Raw genomic sequence first — 26,282 nt, 5'->3', positions numbered from 1 at the left:
CCAGGAAGACCTGGAACCCAAGGCAGACCTCAAGGCTTCTCCGTCCCCCAAAGCCGTAGCAGGGATCCCTCTAGCAGAAAAAAGAAGGAGCACAGGTGAGCAGCAGAAGGGATTTGACATGTCTGGAGGTCAATCCCCCCAGACCACATTCCTGGAGAAAGCTCCACCACGGCTGAGGGCGATGTAGCACCGAGCAAAGAACGCAGGCTCTGACCCAACTATTTTCTCAGCTCAGACAGATTTTTTTCCATAAGGCAAAAATCTTACAACCAAATCCCAAATGAATCCCGTTCCAAACACACCAGCAATTAATCAGCTGTCTCAGATCCAAGAAAGAGTTGCCAGTTTGGAGACCCACAAGACTTAAGGAACCCAAGTTGTGCCTAGGGCACAACAAACCCCCTCTCCTGCCTTCAGAGCTAGACAGGGCCTGGTGCCAGATCCTGCAGAAAGCCCAAGCAGCTCCCAGGAAGGAGAAATACTCCAGGTCTTCAGAAACCAGAGTACAGCTTCAGGAAGCCCCAGGAAAAGAACATCAAGAATTTGGAGCAAGATTTCCACAATTAAGGTGACCAGACTGTTCACAGCAGCCCCCGCACATTTCTCCCAGGGTATCTACGTTCGTGTCCAGGATTTCCAGCCACCTCTTGCATCCGTACTGATGTAAATCTGTGCAGAAAGTGCTCCTGCAAGTGCTCAGGACTTTGAAGGGACAGTCAGCGTTTATGGGAAAGACCACAAACCCCTCACCTTGTATTACTGTGCCCTGTCCAGACAGATTTCTCTGTGCCCACGCTCTCTGTCACTGCGCTCTTCATTATTCAGATTTGCAGAACGGGAACAAGCAGGTAATGGATAAAGACTTTAACGTTCTTGATTCTAGCGGCAAATCACTGGTCTGTACTGGTACGAGCAGTCTGCCTTGTTTCCACAGCAGGGCACACGGCGACACCGTGCATATATTGGGTCAAGATTACAGAGCTACAAAACCAGCCTGTAAAACATCACATGCGCTAGAACGTTTAACAAAAATACAACCAAATCCCTTTCAAGACTCTCAGCTTGCTCCTACTACTAGTCTAGGTAGGTGACTTATGGCCTTGCTGCTTTTATCTCTTTATCATCTCAGTATACTAATTTGACTTTGTGTCAAATATAGCCAGTGTAAAAGTCAAGAGAAAAGAGAAAAATCTGGATACGAGTCAGATTTCTCATGGATAAGAAGTTCAAAAGCTTTACCTTAAGACCATAGAAACTCGAAGGGAGTCCTGAGGACCTGAAGATAAATTATCTTAGTCCCAAGATTATTAAGAGAATTTTAATGACAGTAAGCGTCGAAAATATTTAGATGATGATATGGAAAGCAAGCTTATTTTCAAATATCAGTTCAGAAGGGGTTGCTAGGAGAGAGACAGAAGGGAATTTTTCTGCAGCTGATTACAGACTCCCTATATAGTGCCTGAAATGTGCCAGAAGCGCAAAGGCCAACCGCGACACATATTAGCATTACAGTAACATCCAGAGCCCCCTATCAAGATTAAGGCTCTATTGTTCAGGGTTGAACTCGTAGGAAATTGTTTCTTTGGTGAGAATGAAAAGTGATTTAAAGCATTTTGCCTATTCTCTGTTGGGACAAAAAACACACAAAACCTTTCAAATCTGGACAGTGAGAGACTGCCCAGCCATCAGTCAGAAATAGACTGGCCGCTGTGGATTTGCCTGTTCCAGGGTTGAGTTCCCATTCCCTCATCCTCGTGCGGGGCCACCCACCACCGCAGGGCTGGATCTCCTCTGCAGTAATAAAAGAAAATTTGTTAGGATTCAACTTCACACCCAGATCTCCCAAAATCCCAGATGAACATCACGGCCAACAGATGGCTAGTCTGTTTGCAGGGCTGAGTGACTTTTTTCCTGGCAAACATTTAGCCTCAAAAAAAAAAAAAAAAAATCACTTCATTAAGTTTCTTTAAAATTAACATAAGTTATAAGCTTGGGCAAATCGGTTTTCCAGCTAAAAATATTTCATTGAAAGTATTTTTACCAGCCTAGTGACACAAGTGGCCTCGAGCACCCTGCCCCAAAGTGTCAGACAAAGCAAAAAGCTGCAGTGCCCCAGGAAAAAATAAAATTGTCTATTTATCTACAGGCATCTCAACACAAGTTGCAGACAGGTCGATGGTCACTACCAGAAAGCAGGTTAATGCCTTCTAAGGCTCTCTGCCGTATCTTCTCTTACTCATGGAGACTCGTCTACAGCTATCGTTCCAGGCGAAGGACCTCACCAGAGAAGACATTCTGAATTTGAGGGACAATGGTAAGACCACATCTGTGTATATTAAAATAAATAAATAAATCAATCAATCATCCAGCTCGGCTACCTAAGCAGCTGAGAACCTTTGAGGAAATAACTCACCATCTGCGTTTTTCGTGACGAAGGGTGTTTTAAAAATCAGATTAATACAGTTGATTTTTTCCCTTCACGAGGAGCTTTGCAGGCAGGGAGTGCTGCTACACCACCCCTGCGATATTAGTGCGGCCACTCCAGCTGCTCGTGGTACAGAAAGCACCGCTCGCTCTGCTCGTTTGAGGCATCAGAGGTGTGAATTCTTCTCAAGTCTTTGCAAGCCGAATTTTGCAACATAAATCGCCTCTAATATTGGGACTGATGGTTATTCACGTTTTTTTTCTCACAAAGGTGAATGAGTTCCACTCTAAGAAGCACTTACACAACCCGCAGTTATCTGTAAGGAGCCCTATGATTTAGCAGCGTTACCGGTTACACTGACATGTGGGCAGCAAAAGGGGCAAGTTCAGCTCAGTCGCCTCCCTCCCTCCCTCCCAGCCCTCGGAGGCTGCCTTGCCTCCTCTAAACTCCCTGCCTTTATCTGATACAAGTTACCCGAGGTGTCAGTTGCACACGTGAAACCACAGCCGGCACCAGAACTTTGATGCTTTAAGCAGTTGTATTTTCCCCGAGTAAACGTCCCTGCCCTTTACTCACATCTAACTTCCTTCACACTTCTCTGTCTACCCCCGCAGCACACCAGAAGAAAGGACACTTAGTCAGAAGCGAAAAAGGTGATAAAGAAAAAGAAATCTCTTGTGGTTTCTTTGAGCGGCAAGAGGCAGCACTTTTTCGTCACCCTGTGTTGCAAACTTCTTGAGAACTCCAGGCTAAACTCATTCAGATTATTAAAATCCATTGGTTTTCCCCCAAGCTAGTTATTCTCATTGCTACAGGGCACCGCTCACAGTTTCCAGCTTCAAGCAAAGGGGTTTTCTAGCACCAGAAATAGGTTTGCCTTTGCCAAGGATGTTGTGTTGCACAATTTCTGGTGCCGGTATCTGCAGCCCCAGGAAGGGAAGACACCACTGGGGCAAACTGCAGTTTATCGGCATGTACCTGGGGCAAATCTCAATCTTCCTTCATCTGAATTAGGCTCGCCCAGGAATCCCATAGATTTGAAAGACACAAAACTCACTTCAATCCTACGGCATAAAGAAGGACAGCAAGTTATTCACGGGCAGTTGCGGAAAGCTCTGAAGACAACCAGTTTTCCCATCCCTTCGCCCTCCTTACCACTGCGACAAGTGAACTGGGGACAGCACTACAGAGAGACGCTTTCAGTTGTTGCAAGGTGACGGCTGGTTATGACTGCAGCTGAAAAAAGCTCGGGAAGCGAGGGAATAGCAAACAAATAACTGAAGGGCAACCTGCGCTTGGTTGCTGAGTTTTCGTTGTATTGCACACAAGCGTTTTCTTGCTAGAAATGCAGTTTTGCTTTTAAGAAAATAAACCAAAACCAACCCTTACTCACGGCTTCTCTACCAGATTTTAACCAACTGAGATGAGAAATCACACAAGAAAGAGCATTCTTAAGTTATCCTGCACGCACCCTTCACAATTTCACATCAAGGATGGCAAATTTCCCCAAGTTGAACACCCCAGTCACCAGCAACCCCATCAAAAAACACTTTCCAAGCGCAGCCACGTGTACTGAAAGACACCCCATGAGTGCCATCAGGGTTTTTTGGGAGAAGGAACTGCTGCTCCATCAAGCCCTCCAGTCTGGCTTGCTTTCTTTGGAGCTCTTGATGATTTACATCTGGCCGCTCTCCACTAAACTTTGTGCCAAGAAACTAGAGTAATAAGGAAAAGGTAGAAGGAAAAGGCAGCTTTCCCCAGAAGACACTTTGCATACGAGTTGCCTGCTATGAACCAATTTGAAACTAAGTCAGCATTTTTCCTACAGAGAGGATCGTCCAGGCTTCACACCTGGTCTTCCCTCACCAGAAGTGAAAGGAACCACCACAAGAAGACAACAAGGTACATCTCATACCACACTCGACTGAATAATACTGCCCTTTTCCTTCAGGAAACAAATGAATTCACCGCCCTCCCCAACTCCGTGCTGATCCTTTGAAGAGTTTGAACTTGTTTACAAAAAGAGACAGCAGATCTTTTTTTTTTTTTTTGCTGCAGAGAAAACAGATTGCAACAAACTTGTTTAAAACTGTGTGCTCAAGCTGCCACTGGATGGGTCAACATTTAATTGCAGCAGTGGCACCAAGAGCTCCTTCACAATAAGATTAGATGGGAACAATCAGTGTCATTTTGACAGTAGATAACGAGCGCCGTAGCCAAACTCCAGTTTTGCAGTGCTGACTACTATGCAATTAATTTGCATTTGCAGACAAGAACGCAGCCATGTACAAGCATCAGGCCCTCGTTTTACTAGGTATCGTTAGCCAAGCTCAATTCGGGATGAGAACATGTATAGACCCAGGTGACACCTTCTGATTTGCATCGCAGCAGAGCTTTGCTTGCGAGATGCCTGTGTTTCGGTGCTCCGTGTGGTGCTGGACAGTCCCAGGAGCAGCACGTTGGAGGGAAATGGCTTGAAACCACTTAAAACTGTGACCTACGGAAGGGTTGCTGACGGGCTGCTCGAGAAAGGCTGGGAGATGCATTAGTCAAGTTGAGAAGAAGCTGGCACGCAAGATTTTTTAAACACAAAAGGAAGAGACTGGACTTGATGAAAGGGAGTCAGAATGAGTCGTGACCAACACAGCTTAGCTGACGTTCCTGTGCGTGACCATAACACAATATAGTGTTGCCTCCACAAGCACAAGATTTCTTTGAATCTCAGTAAAAAATGACACACAAGAAACCAAGAGAGTTTAAGTGCAATTAGTCCATAATGATAAGCGACTGTCAATTGGCAAACTCCTTAAATGGATCCCAGCTGGAGCTGACTGCACAGTTTGAGGAAGACATCCAACCAGAAAGGACTAGCAAAGAAGACCATGTACAGAGCCGCGATACAGGCGCACAAGGCCCTGGGCTTCTCTGGGGTAAGTGGAGAGGTGAAAAGGTCCCGACAATACGATTGCACTGGTCTCCTCTGACCCGATGTTCTAGCCTCCCAGAAGAGTTCAATATAAGCTGCTCACCTGGTGTGAACAAGGTGGAAATAATCGGGAACCTTGCACTCTCAGCCAGCCACTGAGCCAGAAGCCACAGAATTCACTAGGCTGACATTTAAAGTCAGTCACGGGGGAAACCAGAGTCAGATCCAGAAGCATCGAAGGCGACAGCAGTTGTAGTTTACATGGCCATACATCTGTCTCTAGGCTAAACCACTAGATATAATATTTGCATTGCTACAGCTTCCATCAAGAGAAGTTTGTTACCATGGCGATTGTACGTACTGGTGGGAACGGAGTATTTAATGTACGAATAATAATCAAACTTCTCAAACAAGCAAGAAATTTCAAGTGTGCTTTAAGTGACACACCAGAACGAGAAAATACGATCATTTCTTTTGCCAGTTGTGTTGGGTACACTTGATTTCCTCTTTGTGAGGATTCAAGAAGTGCCAAAACGCTTCTGAAAGAGAAACCATGATTGTAAAACCACAGAATTGAGAGCGTGACCCCAAATGTGTGCTAGACCTTACACCAAGCCTAAGATTTAACCGCATTTGGGGGGCTGTGCCCCATCACAGGTTTTACAAGAACGTACCAGGTCTGTTAAAAGCAAAATGCTTTTCACGTGTTTGTGCAGTTGGAATATTTCACTAATTTAGACTTCCCGAAGACTTGCATGATTTTAAGGTGTGGCCTTTTCCCTCAAGCGAAGCTTGCTTTAGGTTTCTATAGACTTTACTGAAATGCTTTTTTACTCCAAGAAACCTACACAGTCATTTGGAAACTGCAAGCGTGTCAAGCCACCTCAGCAACAGCGACATAAAACCCCAAAAGTACAAACAACCATCTCCTCAGGCAGTAAACCCCTTGGGACGTGACATGTTTGCAGTCAAAGCAGACAGATGTAGAGGAGGTCAGCAGCTGAGTTTTGGTAAGAGCTTTTATTTAGCAAAAAAAAAAAAAAAATTTTAAAAAAAAATCTAGAAGTACCTCAAGTTCTTGATTTTAAACAAGATAAAGAGTTTAAGGAGAAAGTGTCAAAGCAAGTATTTTCATTCTCGTAAATTCAGAGTCCTATTCTGTTGAACCACAGTTTAATTTTAAGATCAGTTACCAGTTCTGGAACCAGAGTCCCCATCCTCTTTGCTCCCCTTCACCAGAATCTTTTCTTGCCCACAAGGGATGCTGAACTGGGCCACAGAGACTCCCAGAGTCACAGGCTGATCGCCTGCGTCAGCTTGAGCTACATCATAACACTGCATTGAGAAAGCGTTAAATACGCGAATCCTGCGAATTGTTTTAATAAACACTTCACACCAGGATGTCTCTTCAACAAAAAACCCTGAAGTTCTCTCTAGAAGAGGCTTCATATAAACTCAAGCTTGAACTATTAAAACAACGACGGGGGGAGGAAACACATTTAAAGTCCTGTCTAGGATCCCGCTCCCTTGGAATCAGGATAACGTATCACAGCAGCTCTCCATGGCCTGCCGGGAACTTAATTCAGTAGAATTTTTCCTTTTTTTTGTGTGTGTGTACAGGCACAACAGAGGTGAGGCTCACCAGGAAGCGCTGGTTTAGCGCAAAAACCCTGGCAACACACCAAGAACTGGCCCATGTGATAAGCATATGCGATGAGAGCAAGACGGTTAGTTGCTCGAGCTGCCTTTTTAACAAGCACAAAAGGGTTTGGCAACACGACTGGAAAGATACCTGTGGGGCACCTACTTAGACGTATTGCCTCCACTTGCATTAAAACCGGATCCGTGGAAGAGGTTTGCTTTGCTGACCTTTGCTATAAACCTAATGGAGCCGACAGCTGGAGCGGAGTAGCTGAAACATCAGAGCAGAAACAGAAGACAGAGCTGTTCCATAAGCACCTCTTACACCAAGGATACGAGTGATCTAAAGCGTTGTGTTGTTTTGCAGAGTTCCTTCCAACCCTCCACCCGCAGATGCGAAAGTAGATGGAATAACTTAATGATGTATCTCTTGCTCAGTGAGGTCACACCTGCACTCGGGTTTTTTTTTTTTAAAGGGTTTTGTAAACCATAGTCATCAGAATTGAGACAGCAACAACTATTTGAAATGCCAGCTAAAGCAAGCTGTGCTTAAACTGTGAAGAAGACTCCGAATCCAGAGCAAGAACTGAAGTGGACAGTGACAGTGAAAATTAAGCAGTGCTGGTCCTCACAAAGCTTCTTCAACTTGAAGCATTCAACAACAATTATTGTCCTGAGCTTATGTGCTTAACATCAAAAATCCTAGTAGCGAACTGCCACCCATCTGGGTGTTTTCTGTACCAACCAGAACAGCAATAAGGTCTCTCAAAGCCATTTTGGAAAATATTTCTCCCTCTGAAGAATAGGGCACAACTGACATTTGCTTGTTACGGAATACTTTGCTACTTGAGCCAGAAGCTGCAGCATTTCTGAGCCTTCCTGCAGAATGGTTGTCATCTGCTAGTCCTCAAAGAAACAAGCTTCAAAACAAATCTGAGAAAACACTTGTATTTCCACAGCACGGGTGTAGGAAATAAAAGCAAACCGAATTTAGAAATTAAGCTAGAGATTAGCACAATTCCCTTGACCTCAACTAACACAGGGGAAAAGTCACTGTGGGGCTTCAATCCAGATTTCCCATCACCCGTAACAGTCCAATCTGAAGTAACACACGATGCTCCACCACATACAGGTGTTCGTTTCAGGGTGGATCATACCCTTAGGCACCTGTGAATTTCTGTTCCTTTCACACCACTTTATTAGAAATATGTTTTTTCAAGAACAAGTTAAATTCTGCTCTTCTGCTGATTCTCAGGTTCAGCAGACAACGCACAGACCGGCTCCATGAGCAGGTGGTAAATCATCAAGGATGAACATCACCCTTGGGGCTGTCTACCTCTTACCTATGCAAAGGGGTTATGTCCATTAACAAAATGTTGTCGTTAACAAGTCTGTTGATACAGCACCCACACCTTGTAAGGGCACATCTGAAACCCATGATGGGGAACCTAAGGGCAGCGTGCCTTTTATAGACCGCTTGCAAAACCGTGAGGATCAGATTTGTCCTCTGTTCTACAGCAAGGAGTCCCAACAGAGCCTGCCAGAACTTCTGGAGGGATCAGATTTGCTTCTCCCTTCCTCAGTTTTGTTAAAAGGTATCTCAGGAGCGATGTTGTAAAGGAACAGCTCAGACAGGATTTTGCACGCAATGTTGTGATTTGTTTCGCTTTTTTAACCCAAACAAATGACCCGAAGGACAGAGTGAGAGATGACTTTACTCCGTATCTAAATCACAGAACTGGTGAAGTTACGACAACCACGACCACAGGTTCCAACACAGACCATACAATGTTTTCTCTCAAACCAAAGCAGAAAAAAAGTAAAAAAAAAAAAAAAAAAAAGAAAAAAGTGATTTAGGAGGAAGACCTTGGTTACACACAGCCGCTGAAGCTAATAGACACTGTCTTCTTTCTTTCTAGGTCACGTGCAAAATAAAGAGAAAACACCAAACAGTCCCACGTACCAGGAAACTGCAGTTCAGTTTTGCAAAAAGGTGTAGGAGCTTCCTGCGTGCCACAGCTTTGTATACACAAATGCCTACAACAATCCAATAAGCCATTGTCATCGCTATTAAATCAATTATCCCCTTTATTCTTAATATGTAATGAGAGCAGCGAGGCACTGTAGCCTATTCAGTGCTTCCTCAGTAGATCCCACAGACAGATCCATCATCCCAGTGCTGGCTGTAACCAAACAAGATGCACAAGGCACATGGTTTTGCCCCAGCTTAATTTTGATGAGTCCCTCTGGCCACCTGTATGTAAAGGTTTTATTTATAAAGGTGGGTCTATCACTCAGCCTTCCACCTACTCCAGGTCAGGTCAGCTTCCACTGCAGGTATCCGTCTCGAGAAAATACTGATAGACAGATGTTTCCAAGTTTAGACAGAGGGTCAATATATGCCGTTACCCATCCATCAAGCTCTAGCTGCAAACGTGGCACGGCTTCGTCAGTTAATCACCAAAACACCTGCAAAAGTTCACTTCTTTACCAGCCCTGGAAATTTAAGAAATCAGGCTGGTGTTTTGTTAGGCTCAGCAATTCCTCTTGCAATTCCTCTTGCATTGCCTTTTGCATCAAGAAGTTAAATACTCGCCCGCAAAAGAGTATTTTAAAAGTCTCAAGTGCTTCCGAGGGGTTTTTGGCTTTTCCCAAAGGATTATCTGCACAGGATTTTCCTGAAGTTTAAGGTATAAAGATACATTGTGTTCAAGAGGAAGACATGAAAGAGCCATACTTGGAGACTAACAATGATCCCCACACGAGCTTCCTTGTGCAACGGAAAGGCAAGCTTTAGGGACGCGGCAGAAAGGTTGCCAAGGAAGGAGCCTAACAAAGCGTTTGGGGCTTTGTTTGGAGATGTGAATGCACCAGCAGGCCCGAGCTCGCCAACCATCAACAAAACCACAGCAAGGCAGAGCTGGGGTGCCACCGGTGCCCAGAACGGAGGGTGCCCTCACCCTGGGACACCCGCCACGCTGCATTCAGTCATGTCAAATACCTTTTTTTTTTTTTTTTTAACTGTTTCTAGGCTTTGAAGACCAGGACTTCGCTCAGCAGCTGCACCCGAAGCAAAAGCCAAGTCATCCAGGCTATTTCTCAAGCGCCGTGGCTTTCTCTAGCTATGCGAAGCCTCCAATCTCAGCTGCTCACAGGAAGGCAGGGGTTTATCAAAGCCACTCTGGCACAAGCGACACCACCACAATCAGAGGAAGGGAAAAAGGTAGGTTGTTTTTTTTTTTTTTTTTTATAACATGACCAGCAGAACAGCAGAGGGTGTTGCTGAAATACAGGAACACATAGTCCTCGTCGCTGTGGCCAGGCGGTTTCCTCTGAAAGCACCTCCGAGCTGTACAGATGGAAGGGCTGGAGAGAGACTGGGAAACTTCCCTGGAAGGGTTTGGAAGGTGCTCTCACAATTCCCCATCTTAAAGCACTTTGAAGAAAAGCTTCCCACCCAGCAGAAGCACCAAATCCACTTCGAGAGCGGAAGCAGGACAGAGGAGCAAGTTCGCACCTACTGGAGTCAGGAGCTCCTCATCACCCGGCCCTTCTGCTTCTGATCCAAGAGCTTGTTCTAGCACATCTGCTCAGGCTTAATTATCCCCCTTCCCTCTCAACTCCCTAACGAGAGGCACATCAGTTATCTGATGACAGAGCCCAGGGGAGTTTTACAAATTAGCCATCCCAATTTATGTCCGTGTATTTCTGATAGCTGCAGGAAGAACACTTGCCTCAAGGTTTCCTGCAGGAATAACAAAACCTGAAGTTTGTTACGTGGATCAAATAATAACAACAAAAAAAGCAAACAATTTAAAACTAAACTTTGTAATTGAGTTTTGCATACATCACTGTAATACAAGCCACACTATCAATATAAAAGCTATTGTTAGACCACTGCTATTCCCAGCTTTTAGACTGTTATAGACCTTGAGAATGAAGGCAGTGCTTTCTCATAATTAGTTAAATTCAGCTGAAACAGAAGATTCCTTGACATCATCTGTTTGGATCACCATTATAGAAGGGACAAAGGAACACTACTGCTACTGCACTAAAAACTAATTAACACAGTTTAGTCGTTAGCGGGTGCAGCTGCCTGAAAAGTGGGATTTTGTCACTGAGTTTGAAGTATCTCCTCCTTCAGAGATGAGCTGAAAAAAAACCCCAAGCTTACACCACTACAGAACAAAAAGCCTAGTGCTGACCTCCGCCAGATGCTCTGAATTACAGGTGACCTCTGGCAGACCCAGTGAGAATTTCAAAGACACACATTTATCACAGCCTTCTTTAATAAATCAGAACTAAGCAGACCTGACAAACTTTAAGCCATTTCGGATGACAATATTACTAATCCACAGAAAACCCCCAATTAACCAGTGTGCTACTGCAAATAAATAGAATCCCGAAACAACCGAGGAAGTTAAAATAAAGGACAGCTTGGAACTGCAGAACCAGCACACTGCTCCCAGCAGCCTTGAAATTTTCCCTCGTACTGTCAGAGTGACTATTTCCCCCCCTCTTTACTCATCTCTGCCATCTTGACAATTTTAGCAGAGATGTGGGGCTCGAAAGAAAGGAGGTGGGAACACTCTCCACTTCAGATGTATTTTAAGGTCGAAAAGTGCTTCCCCCCTTCGCTCCGACTGCAAGCTGTTCCCATCCCCAAACCAGCGCACATCTCTGGCAGCAACCAGAGTGCGGCAATCCACAGCTTTTGGGCTACAGCAGCAGCCAACCAGTATACATGGGCAAACAAAAACTGGACAGGCTTCTCTTCTTGGCCACCTGGAACCACTGTCAACCCAGACCGGTCTCAAGCCCTTCATCTGCAGGGTGAGAAGCTCCACACCCTATTACTAGCTCAGCAAACTGCTTATGCTCTTCCGTAAAACTCCATCTCCGCTTCATATGGTGTTATTCAGGAACTTTGCAAACAAACCTCAGTGGTATAACTGCTCTGTGCGATTAAAAAGAAAAAGCAGACAGGGATTTCAACCCTTGAATTCAGCAGATGCACAATGCATTGTAGGGTGCAGCCCAAGCAGACAGCCCAGAAATAGGGACCAGGCAGGAGGCTGGATACAAAGCCTCACACTTCTGGCTCATACACTAAATTTAGTCCAGTCTGGTAATGACCTAAAAACAGTTGATGTGGGTTTCTGTGACGCATGTGGCAGCCTGGTCAGCTCCATTCAGTTCCTGAGAGAAGAACGTGCACGCTGCAAAGTCCTGATGCCTTTTGGGTGAATACAGGAGAACTCAATGGTGAAAAGCAGTTATTGATTCACACCTATATACAATGGCTTGGACTGAGACAAGCGGTTTCAGCTTCTGATCTATCCTATATCTTGCCAAAGAATTAGGGGAACATTCCCCCCTGCAACCCAGGTGTTTTACATGCTCTTGACCGCAATTTTTGTGCGTTAAGGAAAATAAGCAAGAGAAAACTAACACCAGTGACAAGGCACACTTATTCGCAGAAGCACATAACCTGCCAGCTCAGGACCCTCTCTCCTTTACGGAGCTTTTCTGCTGTTTGATCTGCCTTGTAAAGGAGAGTAAAAGGCATCAGCATGGTAGCACCATACACCTGACTGCGCAGCCTTTCCCTGGGTGCTCAGCAACAGATCCCCAGCTGCTATTTGAAATAAAACGAAACCTACAGAGGATTATGAAGTTCACCTATCCTAAGACTCACTTCTTGTGCCTTCCAAGTCTGCAGAAAACTGTCGAGAGAGAAATGCACACAGAATATCCCGAAGTGTCCTAATTACACCAAACTTCAGGTAGCAGCGAAGAAACCTGTGACTTTGGAAGCCACCAAGAGGCGCAGAGGACAATTTAAGGACTCATTTGCTACTGAGCTGAATGTATTCTGAGACTCTTAAAAACTCACACTAATGCAACTCCTGACTTTGAAGAATCCTGTTGCACCCCAGCCACACTGAGCAGGAAGCCTTTGCCAACAGATAAACTGAAGTCCAAAAAAAAACCGAAAAACAAAAGGAAACTACATCAAATGCAATATTCATCAGAAGAGGACTAAAACTTTTGGCTCTAACAAGACAGAGATGCTGGTTCAGGCTCAAACCAGCCAGTTATAACTTAAGCTGTTCTCATACACGATCCCCACTTAGGCAATCAACTCCAGAGAAACGCTAATGGAGAAAAACAGTTTGTAAGGCCCCGAAGCCACGTGTACAATGTTGAGACGAGGCACCAGCAGCACCTGGGCTCTCTCGAGGCACCTTTGCGTGACAGCCTCAAATCGCCTTTGCTGAATCCCCACGCAGACAACAACCCCACAGAACACGTTTCTTGCTATGACTAAACAGGCGTAACAGGCAAATCTTCGCCTAACCCTGAATCTTTTTCCGATGCATCACGCTGAAGTGATGGAAGATTTATTTTTCCTTTTCACAGTGAACTGACATTTAAAAAGCTACAGCAGGTCAGTCTGAAAGGACAAATTTTCAGCAAGCAGAAGTCACCGTAAAGGTGACTCAAGGGACTGCACCTGAGGATCTGCACAAATCGACGCGTGTCTGCAGGAACCGATGAGAAGCAGCTCAGGGAAAGGAGCTCCCACGTTGGCATTTAATCGCTCCGAATCCTAACGCAAGAATCTAATCCCCTAGCTTCAACGTACGCCAAGAATCAAAAACACCACTCTCCTGAACAATCTATACTCTAAATCTGTAAAATTGAGTTTAGCAACAGAGGATGGGCAGATGGTTTAATTGTCCGGTGGTCAATAAGCCTTGCAGGACTGAACATCAAGTTCGTTTCACTGGGTCAGCAAATTTTCTTATTTCTTTTAGACCATACGCACATTTGTGGAATGCTTTTAAATGCAAAACAGTGCCTTCTCACAAATGCAAGGGCTTAGCATTAGGAGTACGTTATTGCTAATCATTTCAATTTTACAACATTTTTTGTTTCATTTGGCAAGATGTAAGTCTCAATATTATGCTGGGGAAATTCAAGCAATGACCAACAATTAAAGTGGGGTTCACAGTTTAAACGACTTGCGGAAGCCGCGGGAGTATATTTCTTCAGTCTTGCATTTAACCACAAGTAGTGTTTTGAGATTCTCCCCCCCTTCCCCAGCTGCTAGTGCTGTGGCTCTTCTCTACATGTAAAACACGCTGCTTTTGCTTTCTGTCAAGTTAGCAGAGCATGGCTATTTACTGGTAAAATCTCCTCCTTCTTGATCCAAACAAGGCAAGTATTTAAACTTACCTTTTCAGGGCAACCTTCTGGTCACACTGCCAACATCAAACAAAAGAAAACATGGCAGAAACCATGAAGTAATAAAAAAAATCTAGATTATGACTAACTTAGAACTTTCTCAGCAGCTGTATACAAGCCAGAATCTGTTTAAGTCCAAGATCTCGGAGCTTTACACAAAACACACGAGCTCATTATGATGTCCACAACTTTTAAAAAAGCGTGAGGCAGCACCGGCCATAAGCTCACTTGCAGGGCGCAGTCGCTCCTATCAGCCACGAGAAGGGTGAGTTAACACCTCCCTGCATACTTTCCCTTTCAAGGAACGCAGACTCCGGTAGCGAGTTACAAGGATCTGATTTCTGACATCTTAACTTTTCAACTGAGCGTCATCCCCCCCACCAGTCTCTCAAAGCCACATTCTCCTCTTGGGATCTAAGCTTACCCCAATAACCGTGCACGGATTCCTCCCCTAGGCCAGGAGTATTAAGTTACCTTCGATGCCAGGCCTGTTAAACAAAACGCCGATCATTTAGCTTCCTTATTTTCACTGCTTCCCTCATTTCACAACTGACACAGTGGCAGGTTGAAAGCCTTAAAAAGAAAAAAAAAAAAAAAGAAAACAAAAAAAAGCAGAAGGTGGCTTCAGTAGCACCAAGGAGTAAGTCAGTATAACCATGCTGAGTCACATCGCAGTTAGATTTGACATTTCCAGGATAAGTGCTTCACTCCTAGAATGGTTCTTTCTTTATTTCAGCCTTGTTTACTTTACAATCCTGTCATACAAATTAGAGGATTACAAAGCAAGGCCATCACCAAAAACCTGCGTGGAAATCAGTCCGTGACATGCAGTTTGTTTGTCGAAGAACGACAACTGCGGCTGCCAAGCATGAAGTAGATGCCTTCAAGAAGTATCGCAACACACTGCTACGGAGGACACATCTCTCACCCAGAACAGGAGCTCAGGAGGAAAGGAGCCCAGTTATTGCAAGGTTTAAAACTTGCCTTGCTGCTACATGAAACCAGCGCTTTACACACATTCATATTCAGCTGTGTTGGCTTTGAAGATTTGAGGGGGAAGGTCAGTGAGTTTGAATTAATGGTATTAGACAGAAGAAAAACATAACCGGTTTCATTTGCCTTCAGCAGAAAGGAGAGCGTAGCAGAGCATTAGCTTCCACCAGCTTCCCCTGATGAAGAAGCTTTCATTGAATGTATCACCAGGGAGAAACCTCTCCCCACCCCTAAAAGGAAAGAAAAAGAAAAAAAAAAACCCAAACAACTTTTCCCAAACAAAAGAGCTCGGGAACCGCCAGGACACAAAAGGCAAGTTTTGAACTTCATCTATCACCAACTCTATGCCACGCTCTGTTCCTCCAGGTTTCAAAAGTAACAGGTTCCTCTCAGTGCAGATCTCCTAAGGCTGATACTGGGTTTAAAGAAAAGCCAACAGTCCCCTTCCCCAAATGCATTTAAAAGCCAAACCCATTTCTTTTCAAAATATAAAAAGATCTGGCTTCAAACCATTCACACTTGACAGAGCAAGACTTAAAGGAGCAGCTTCATTTGCCCCTAAAATCAAGAGGAGTCTTAACTCTTCAACCATGTCCACCCTGGTGATCGAATAGCTTCGTAGCACAGTATTAAAATACCATTTCAACCTAGAAACACCCTTAAGAGCAAAATGGTTTTCAATCTCTGGTCAGACCTGGGTTTATGTTATCATGCAGTTTTTCTACTGCAAAAGAAAGGGTGTCTCGTGGGAAATTCACTCCTGCCCCGACGTGTCGCTTCGCAGCTCCAGAGCATGCCTGGTCCTGCCACCGTCAAGACAAAACAAAACAACACAGCCCACCAAGAAATGCCAAAGTGCTTAAGTTAATAATTTATCAATCTTTTCAACTTTGCATCTAATAATCTACCACGCCAGAGGTTAATCAGGGACACGCAGGCCTGATTTAGTACCACATGCTGACTTTTACCTTTTTTAGGGGGTATGCTTGATAACTGTGTAAGTATCTGATCCTACCCTAAACCCTGATCGGTTTTAGTCAAAATCTCAGACTTTACGGCCTGCCAGAGTCTCCTTCTCCAGTGCAAACATGTTTAGGCTTACCTTTCAATGTCATACCTTGCTCAGGGGCCAGGAGTGGGCAGACTGGATGCTATTCATCCTCTCTCAATACCATTCATTCATTATGCATACCACTACCTCATCCCCTCTTGTTCACCTCCGTTCGAATATAGTCTGTCCCAATACAGTCATTATAAAAGGTCCACAGACGACTGACTAGAAACAATCAGCTGTTAACATGGAGAGTACCCAGGCAGTCGGGAAGGCAGGAATGATTTGCACATCTGTAATTTACATGCTAAGTCCCCTACCACCGCTCTCGCAGAAGAGAGCGCTCAAGGCCAGGTGAAAAGCCCACTGGAATTTGGAAATAATGCAAAATTTATCTAACAATCAACTGTCAGCTTTTAACCTCAACCTTTCACAGGGGATGACAGATGCCTCCAGGGTTAAGCTCCCCTAAAGGGCAGCAACTGTCATAAATGCAGACTTTTCCTAACGAAGACATTAACACAAATTTAAAACATTCATTTTTAAGGGAGTATCACAAAAAATTATTGAAGCCAGATACAGCCAGAATAGTGCTAAACGTTTCAGAATAATCCACCCAGACACTATTTGTACAATCTCAAAGAAAATATTTTACGCTTCTTTCTTCATTTAGTCCGAGGAAAGCACGCACCAGTGAAATACAATCATTTCTGGAAAGCAGCGCCTGACCCTCTGAAAACAATCAAAAATGGCTATCCTAAAAATCCCTTCCTCACACTGAGTCACCAGTATCTGGAAGTCTACACCACCTCCTGTGCTTTCCTGTCTGTGGATCACGCAGAATATACAGGCATGCTCTGTAATTCGCAGTTTAAAAGGGATTAGAGTCGACAGACCACCATCTCCTCAGTTTAAAAACGATACACGCAGATTCACCCCTCCACCTGATTTGAAACACCTAATGCCAAGAAAATGGACTGTGAGTGATTTGGCTTCTCTTGGAAGGCTGAATCAATTTGCTTCAGGGAATAAGCCAAATGATTTAAGACTAGAGGACAGCTCTTGGAAGCTGCAATGGTAACAAAAAAAACCCACCCACAAAAATAGTATCTTACTCTTGAATCCAGTACCAGCCCCAGTGTGCAGAGAATCATTAATGGCTTCACAAGCCCAAGAGGCAGTGAAATCACTTTTTTCCAAGAGACTAAATCCACCCTCAATCTCAGACAGATCATTATCAGAGAGGCTGAGGAACTGGAAGAAGATGGAGACCAAAGATGAGGAGATAGCGTTTAGAGGTGAGCGGTCACAAGGCCGAAGGGACTGAGCTGGGACAGGAGGGGGAAGAGCCTGGCAGAAACTAAGCAGAGGTCGCCTTAGCGATGAGTGAGTGCTTGTACCTCTCTGCAACAGCTCACCAGTATTCAAAGCGTATCAGCGTCAAGGAACAAAGAATTCTGAACATCCCAAGAAGGTGGAAAAAAAATAATAAAAAATTAGGGGGGGGGGGGAAGTGAGAACCACATGGTTCTGCCAGCAATAAAACTAACTCAGACCATTTCCCTGGGTTGCGGTAGAAGATCCATCACACTTGGCATTTTCTAACGGTGAGGGCAGCTCATCCGCCAGCTCCCTGCTAGAATCGACAGGCACCGGCACACAGGCCGCATGACCTAGTAGAACTAGAGATGGCAAGGTCGTATGATTCTTCAGTCACGCGAGCTCTATTTTGGTGAAGAAAAACAAAGAGCAACGCTCTATGTTCATTATTCCAGAAATACATGGACAAAATCCACAGGGAAATGGAGGGAGTGAAAGGGGGGAAGCTGAATGCACACAATAAGACACACAATGAAACGCTGAACTCCTGTATGCACATGCACATATATAATTCACATCCAATATTTAAAAAAAAATGTTATTCAGCAATCTCTCATTTTTGCTGCCAGAATAATGTCCAGAACAGCAGGAGAGCAAAGCAGAAAATTCAGACACTTCTCCCTCAGCATCGCATCACCTCTAATTTAAGCAGACAGTAAAAGAGATAGCTATTTGGCTGGGAACCCACTCCATACGGGAGCCTGTCACTTTAACTGTGGGCATTTTCCTGCCTTAACAACAACCTGTTATGTGTTTATCCTGGTTATGACTCCAATTAAATCACGATTTAAGAAGGGCACCAAGTACCAACAGGTGCCGAGAACATTAAGTTATACTGCAACCAGCAATCGCTCTACGCTGGGGTGGTTTCAGATGCACCCTTCCCTTCCTAACAGCCCAATTCCTGCTGCTTTACCTTGCTTGAAGAAAAAAAAATAAGAAAACAATCGAGGAGAAAAGCCTATCAAGAATCTTAATTTAAGCACCCCTTCTCTTCTGCTTGCCACAGGATACAGGGAAGGGCTGAGGGCTTCAAGAACGGGATCCTGCCCAAGAAGTGAAAGCCTGAGCAGCGAGTTGCCCCTTCGGGAGGAGGGCAGCATTGCCAACCACCACCTCTGTCCTCAGGCAGCCCCCGTTGTCCTCGGGCATCCCTCCCTCGCTGCCGGCACTCACACAGAGGGAGCAAACCTGGAGCCTCCAAGCTGCTACCACCTTCTCCCAGAGCGATCCAGCGGCGAGGTGCAAGCTCCGCATGCGCCCAACCCTCCGAAGGAGGCACTCAGCACCTTGCGGGATTTACTCCCTCGGCTTCCAGATTAACAGTCTGCTCAACCTGCTCCGGGTACAACAGGTAGGCACAAGATATGATAGCAATTAAGAAGCACATATTTGAAAGAGCGATTAATTGATGTTCTACTAAAAACAAAGAAAACACTGAAAGAGCACATCTCTGCTTTCTGTGAACCCAAGAGAGGAAGGCAGAAGCACAACACGGGCAGTTCCTCCTGCTTGCCACTCAGGTATCAACAAAGCAAATGTCCAGCAACCTCAAGGCTTTGCTTACAAGCTTTTTATTAGACTGATGTTTATGTTTTTTAAAAAAAGAATATAATTTTAATGCCAGTGCACGGCGATAGCCAGAACCAGGACAAAACGCAAGCTGTACTTACATGAAGATTAGATGTAATATTTCCCTGGCAAATGAAACAATGCAGAGCCTCATCAGGGGGCATCTTCTGCTTAATCCTACATATTAAGACTTTAACAGGGTTTGCAAGATTCGCAGCCATGCTCAAAGCTAACGTTATTGGCTGCTGCTGCTAAGAAATGTTGAACACGTGGGAGTGCACTCAGCGAGACGCGTTTCCAAAAGCTTGCCGGGATTGTAAGATAGTCATGATGACACTTAAAAACAATCACCTACTACAAATCCAAGCCTGCCTAGATCACAGTATAGCTTCACTAGAAGAGACAGAAGAAATATCAAGCACGTCCTTCTAGACATAGCAGTAGAAAGGAGAGCAGGGACACCATTTTATAAGGCAAGCCACTAGTTTTACTGAAATCCTGCACGCGCTTTTTTTTTTTTTTATAAACTGTTACTACAAACAAACAGCCTCCACAATTTGTTTAATCAGCGTTTAGTAACCTAACGCCAGTTTAGTCTTAAGAAGTGACTACCATAAGCATAATCCTAAAGATGACTATTCAGAATACTATTCAGAATACCAGAATCACTGCTCCGAGTCTGGGGAACGAGACAGAGAAATAGTTAAAATTACCCAAACGCAGAGCGATACAAAGGCTTTATTTTTCTTATTTTAAATAGGGCCGGGATGTCAAGCTAGAACAGGCACTCTGCTCCAAGCCGTCTTAACCGAATTCATATTCTACAGTTTCATCTCAATGACCATCGCAATTATATGATTAAGCAGGTGCACTGCGCTTTCAGGTCTGTTCAACAAGCCCGAGCTTCAATAGCCTCCGCGATCAAACTGACAAGGCAACAATGGAAGAGTGAACTTACAGTTCCAGCCAAGAGCCCGTCCTTTCGGGGGGGAAAAAAAATCCAGCCGCCAGCAAAGATGCCGCATTCAGCTCTAAAAGCAGCAAGATGATACCCTTGAAAGTTGTCATTTAGGTAACAAAGACGATTTATTTATTTTTTTCCTCCAGTTGGTTTGGTTTTGGCAGAACGATCTGTGGATTTAAAGTTCTCGTAACGGCAGGTAGCACTACACGTTCTGAGCTGCGTTTAACTGGATTTTATTTATAAGCCACAACCTGTGCCAGCATTTCTGACTGCTTCGGGGGAAGGGGGGGGCTCTCACAGTTCTGAAACGGGGCCGTCACCATGTCTTTGTGCGTTTTGAAGCACCACCACGCGATTACCCTCATCCCTGGAGACCTCATTAAAACGGAGCCCCAGAAGTGGAGCAGAAAGAAGTGTAGCGTGACATTTTAAAATTTACATTCTGACTCGTAAAAGTTTCCAGAAATGTCTATCTTTTTTTAAAAGAAAAAAAAAAAAAGATGAAAAAACAACAACAAAACACCAGCAAACCCTACCAAAACAAGACATTCCAGTGCACATGCTCTTCCCCTGGGGCCAGGCCAAAGAGAACAAAGCCACGTGACCGTCCTATTGCTCAATGCGACTCTTGGAAGGTGTTCAAGTAGGATGATAAGTGCGGTGTAAGCCTATAATGAACATAAAAAGGAATTTATCCCAAATGTAAACTGTGTCCTACCCTTTGCCTCAGCCGATCTCAGCGGAGCAAACACAGGGAGTTTTGCGATTACAAAATACTCCGCAGGTAAACTAAGGAGCTTTGTACCTTTATTCTCCTTGACTCAGGACGAGCCTAAAATTAGAAGGGAGTGCAATGCTCCATGTATTACACTCCCCGGTAGCTCCGACGCATGTTATAAACGTTCAGCTCTGTAAACTGGTCAGAACAGGGAGATTCAAATGAAGCTGGGCACTATTTATAATTCCTTTCATGCACAGAACAGGGTGACACTTCCCTTTTCCAGCTCCAATGCTTAAAAATAGAGCTCGGGGACTACAACCCAGCCAGGAGCATCTATCCACAAAAGGAGGAAAATAAATCAGCGCAAAATAAACTCCCGTCCAAGGGGAGGCTGCAAACAGCTCGCCCTGGAGCGCCTGCCTTGCTCCCCGTCACAGAACAATAAACCCCCGCTTGGAACCACTGCAGTTGGTAGCAAACGGCTCCACGGTCCGGGGGGGGCTGCAGGGTGTCAGGGTGCGTCCCCCCACGGGTGTAAACACAGTGGCTGGGGCACCCCATCAGCTGCCGGCTCGCTCCGCCCCGGCCCCAGTTTCCGGGTAGTAACAGAGCAGCCAATCCGCGGAGTTGCAAGCTCTGCCTGAGGCCTCTTGCCTGCAAACACAGCTCCAAGGGCGGCAGATCGCCCCAAAATGTGGGGAACCGGGGATGGGATCCCCCCCTGCCAGCACCCCTCAGTCCCCGGGGTGGGGGTGTCTGGGCTGGGGGTTACGTGGAAAGGCTCAGCCTTCAGCTTGAGTGCTTCCCGGCAGGCCCACGGGACATCCCCACACTTCCAGGGTACTGGCAAGTGGGTCCCAAGGCATTTTGGGGGGCCACAAAGCCTTCCTGCAAAGCCCTGCTCACCGGTGGGGTGCAGGCAGTGCAGGTCACCCAGGAAACTTCAGTGAACAGGGTGGGGGGCAGCAGCCCTCCCAAGAGGGGAGGAAGGCGGCGTGGCTCCCCACTGCAGGCCCTTGCCCAGCGTTTGCACAAGGTTGCAAGCGCGATCAGGAGAGAAACAATGAGTGACTCAGAGTTTCAGCACATAATCGTCCAGGCGATTATTAAACATCAGTTCAACACATTAACGCGCACACACAGAGCTCTGCTTCCCCCCCCCACCAGCCCCAGCGAGCTGAGCAACCTCTCCCCTTCCCTGCTCACAAAGAGGTATCCACAAAAGGACACGGACGTGTCAGGATTGAAAATAGGAATAATAAAAAGACCCCACTCGGCTCCTAAACCTGTCAGAGCAGGAGAAGGCAGCAGTGTTATTCACTCTGGCCATCACCCCCCTCCCTACTCAAAAAGGTAGCCCTTGGCAGGCCATAAATCCATGCCATTATTCTTCATGAGACACAAAAAAAGGGGCTGAAAAGGGAAACTGTAATGAAAATGGCAGCAAAAAGGGGAAAAAAACAAACCCAACCAATACAACAACAAAACCCTCGAGCCCCAGGGAGGAGCAGCCTTCAAGTACATTCCTTCAGACAAGGCCTCTCTCCTTTGGTCACCACCAAGACCCTCCTCACTCCCACATCTTGAACCAGACCCTTATTTCAGATCTGCTTCCAGAGACGAAGATTCCCCAGGGAAGCGTCTCGGGAGCCTGGGCCTAGCGAGCTGCACTCACCCCAGGCAGGCGAGGCAAGTCAGGCAGACAAACAAAAAAGGCTGGGGAGGGAGGAGTGGTGAGGAGAGTCATCTGACACATCCAACTTCCTAAGTTTGTTGTCCGCAGGAGACCGACCGCTCTAACCCTCACCCCTCAAAACACCGGGAAGGCTGCGCTGACAATAACAAGAGCTTCGCTTTTGGAAAAGCCTTGGGTTTCTTTTGTCAACGGGGGGAGAAAGAGAGCAGAGCGGAAACTACCCAGCGTCGGGAGGAATGCCAGATATTCGGGGCTTTCTACCTACCACCACACGGCCCCAGCTGCTGCTAGAAACAGAGAGCGAGAGAAGCCACTTCAGAAAAACCTGCTCTTTGTCTCCTAAAATGCTGCGATCGCTGGAGATGCCGGCTACAAATTGAACAAAAAGGGGAAAAAAAAAAAAAAAAAAAGAGAGGGGGAGGGGAAAGGAGAGCAGCAGCGGATCAGGTTGGGCCTCGGCCCCTCTCCGGCCCAGACCTCTTTCCAGACTATCCCTAAGGAAGATTTTATTTCCCTACACACAAACAGCTGGAATTCCCAACCCTCCTCCTGGTGCGATTAAGCATCAATCGCAATTGGCGTTTGGCAGAGTATGACATGTGTGTAACTTTAAACCCCGTGATAAAAATAGCTCCGATTCATGCACGATCGGTAGTCATTTCCTATTTGCTTAAAAACAAGGCAAAAAAATATACGAAGAGCAGCTTTGTAGAGAGAAACGCGCAGGCTGAACGTCAAACAGAAGTTTCCTTCGATAAGCCAACCTCACGCCACAAACAGGAGCTGGTGTCGCTCCTCCCTCCCCCCCCCTCCAAAAAAACACAAAATCCAAGTAAGTTTGTTTATCTCTCTTTGGAAACTAAATCAGACCCATTTCCCGACCCCCTGACACCGCCAAGTTAGAGCCACCAGACCCGAGTCCTGCTGAGGGAGGTCAGTCAACAGAGCTGAAAAACATTTCAGCCACTCTTGTCATTTCTACCCCTTCTCAGCACACACCGCCACCTTGTAAACAAAAACTATTAATAAAACAATCCCAGAACCAAATTCCCAATGATATTTTTCAATGCCACCCACACTCCAGACAGAGAGAAAAAGGATTCGCCACCCTGTAAAGGGACAAGAATAAAAACAAGGAGCAAAAATATAAACAGATCTATCATGGAAGGAGGGGGGGAAATAAAAATAATAAAGCCTAACCTAACCTGGAGCGTTACATAAACGGGACCTCTTGCGAGATGGGCTGTGGGCCCCAGAGCCCTTTGCCCACCCCCCTGTCACCCAGCCAGGGGTCTGCTGCGAGCCAGTCCCTGTGGGGGTCCCCTCAATCCCCCCCCCCCCCAATTAAATCCCTAAGCCAGCACCAGAAGCTTCGTGAACCACAGGCTGAAATCGGGGGAGTAAATAATAATAAACACCACAAAAGCCTTTCTTTGGGCTGTGGCTGCTGGAGCTGTTCTCCCCTTCCTCACCCTCCCCCGGCGGCTGGGCCGCAGGCCAGGGCAGGCGGGGGGGGGGGGGTGCTGGACACCTAAGCTGGGGTGGGGGGGATCACCAAGGGGGGAGGGACACCTGCAGGGACACCCCCTGGGCACCCCAGCTGGTGGCTGTCAAGCCACGGAGGGGGATAAGCCCCCTCAAAACAAGGGAAGAGCTAGGGGAAGGGTGAGGTTAGGCCTCCCCCCCGTCAAGGGGGGGGCCCCTCACCCCATGGCGGGGGGGGGGGGGCAGGCCCAACCCCCAGTTCTGGGGAAAGGCCTAGGCCTGGCCTCAGAAAGGCGCGCTGCCGCCACCCGGAGGGGGCGACACCGGAGCGGGGGGTCCCCGATGCCCCCCGCCCACCCCCTCCCGCTGCAGGCCCGGCCGAGGAGGCGGGCTCGCCCCCCCGGGGGCTGCCAGCGGAGGGTGGGGGGGGGGGAGCTGGATTCCGGGGGGGGTGCGGGAAGGATACAGCTTGACCACGTCGGTGTCCATCCGCCTCTTGCCCGGGCTGGGGGAGGACATGGTGGCCGCGGCCGCCCCCGGTGCTCCGGGCGGGCTGTCAGCGCCGCCGCCGCCGCCGACCGGGGACGCCCGGCACTGAGGGGAGCGGGGGGGCGCCGGGCTCCGAGCCGCTGGGACCCCCCCCCCACTCGCCGCCGCTGTCGCCGCTGTCGCCGCCGCCGCCCTCCTCCTGTGGTGCCGCCGGTGTCGCCGCCCGGGCCCCCCCCCCCCGCGCCGCCTCGCGCTCCCTCAGCCGCGAGCCCCGCTCCGGTCGTCGCCTCTGCCGGAGCCTCTCTCTGGACCCCTGACGTCACCCGCTGTGACCTCACCGCCCCGCAGCGTCGCGATTGGTCGCGCCGGGAACGCCGCGTCGGCCCCGCCTGCCCCGCGGCACGCTGGGAACTGTAGTTCGGTGGCGGTGGTGGTGGGGGAAGTGTTGGAGGGGACGCGGGTTCGAGACCGTGCCGGGGCCCGGGGGACCCAGCGCAGGTGTCCCCACCCCGCAGGACGCCGGTGTCAACTTGGGGGAAGCCACCATTGAACCCAAACATCCCCCCTCCTCCCTAGATCACAAAGCAGGCACATGGCTGATGGCCAAGCCTCGCAGCACGAGTCACCGCACCGCCTTTCCGGTGCAACACACCAGCAAAGCATTTCCCGGTGCCTCAGTTTACCCAAACTGGATGGGGGAGGGACCCGGAGGTGACAGCGGGACGCGTGACGATGACGCTTAATTGAGTGTCTCTCAAGCCAGAGGGGCTCTGGCGTGGCATCTCCACGCCCGGGGAGGACATCCCGCATTCCTGACCCCAGCATCACCCCAAAAATTTGCCCCATCGCTTCCTCCCTGCACAGGGAGGAAACACAGCCAGGGAACCCCAAAAAGGTGGAGAAAAGGGGTAACTTCATGCCACAAGTGCGTGCAGGGGGGCTGATTTCCTCCATTTAATGCCCCAAGGTGCCCCTCCAGCCCCGAGTCCAGCAGGAACAGGAGATGAGGGTCAGATCCCCCCCCAGCAAAGGGGAAGAGGGTTATATTTATATATTTAAATATTATATATTAAATATTATATATTTACACCCCCCCAGAGGTGTTCAAGGCCAGGCTACATGGAACAACGTAATCCAGTGGGAGGTGTCCCTGCCCATGGCAGGGGAGTTGGAACTGGATTATCTTTAAGGTCCCTTCCAACCCAAACCATCCTGTGATTCCATATTTGAGCAGTGCAGCTGGAGAATTCAGGATAGAGGGTCCCCCATTTCCCCAGCCTCAGTGCAACTGGGAGAACAGGAGGGGGAAAAAAATCAGGATTTTCTTTTAATTTCTTTAAATCCTTGTATTTCATCTGCGTAATACTGTAGCTTTGGGTATTTTTCAGGGTAACTTGTGATAATTTCAGGGTAACGTGGGTTATGATGGCATCCTGTCCCTTTTGGGATGCTTTAACACCATTTTCGCAGCACCCAGACCCTTGTACGTGGGGCGCACAGGGGATTTGGGGACCCTCTGAACCTCTCCAGCTCTGAAAATGGGGTTGCAGGGCTGGTGGCTGGCCTTGCCCACCCTGGCACGGGCACATTGTTCCACCACCCACATTGGGTGCAGCCCACGGCTTGTGGGGTGGTTCTGTGACCGTGCTGGGGACGGGCAAAGTGGAGACAGGAAGGGGAAATGGGGG

General features: G+C 47.2%; 1 protein-coding gene across 2 annotated transcripts in view; it reads right to left on the bottom strand.

The window, feature by feature from the left end:
- Positions 1-24,873, bottom strand: part of UBE2H (ubiquitin conjugating enzyme E2 H) — a 53,685-nt gene extending 28,812 nt beyond the window's left edge. Inside the window, exon 1 of one of the 2 annotated variants that reach the window (XM_054188767.1) lies at positions 24,572-24,873. In XM_054188767.1, coding sequence (XP_054044742.1) covers positions 24,572-24,624 — 53 coding nt within the window. In that variant the 5' untranslated portion in view covers positions 24,625-24,873. The remainder of the gene's footprint in view (positions 1-24,571) is intronic. The other variant, XM_054188766.1, reaches the window with a different exon arrangement.
- Between the last annotated feature and the right edge of the window lie 1,409 nt (positions 24,874-26,282).

This window comes from Rissa tridactyla, chromosome 1, assembly GCF_028500815.1.
Source record: "Rissa tridactyla isolate bRisTri1 chromosome 1, bRisTri1.patW.cur.20221130, whole genome shotgun sequence".
Lineage (NCBI taxonomy): Eukaryota > Metazoa > Chordata > Aves > Charadriiformes > Laridae > Rissa > Rissa tridactyla.
Note: the sequence above shows the minus strand (reverse complement) of the source record. Positions and strands in the feature narration are given on the sequence as shown.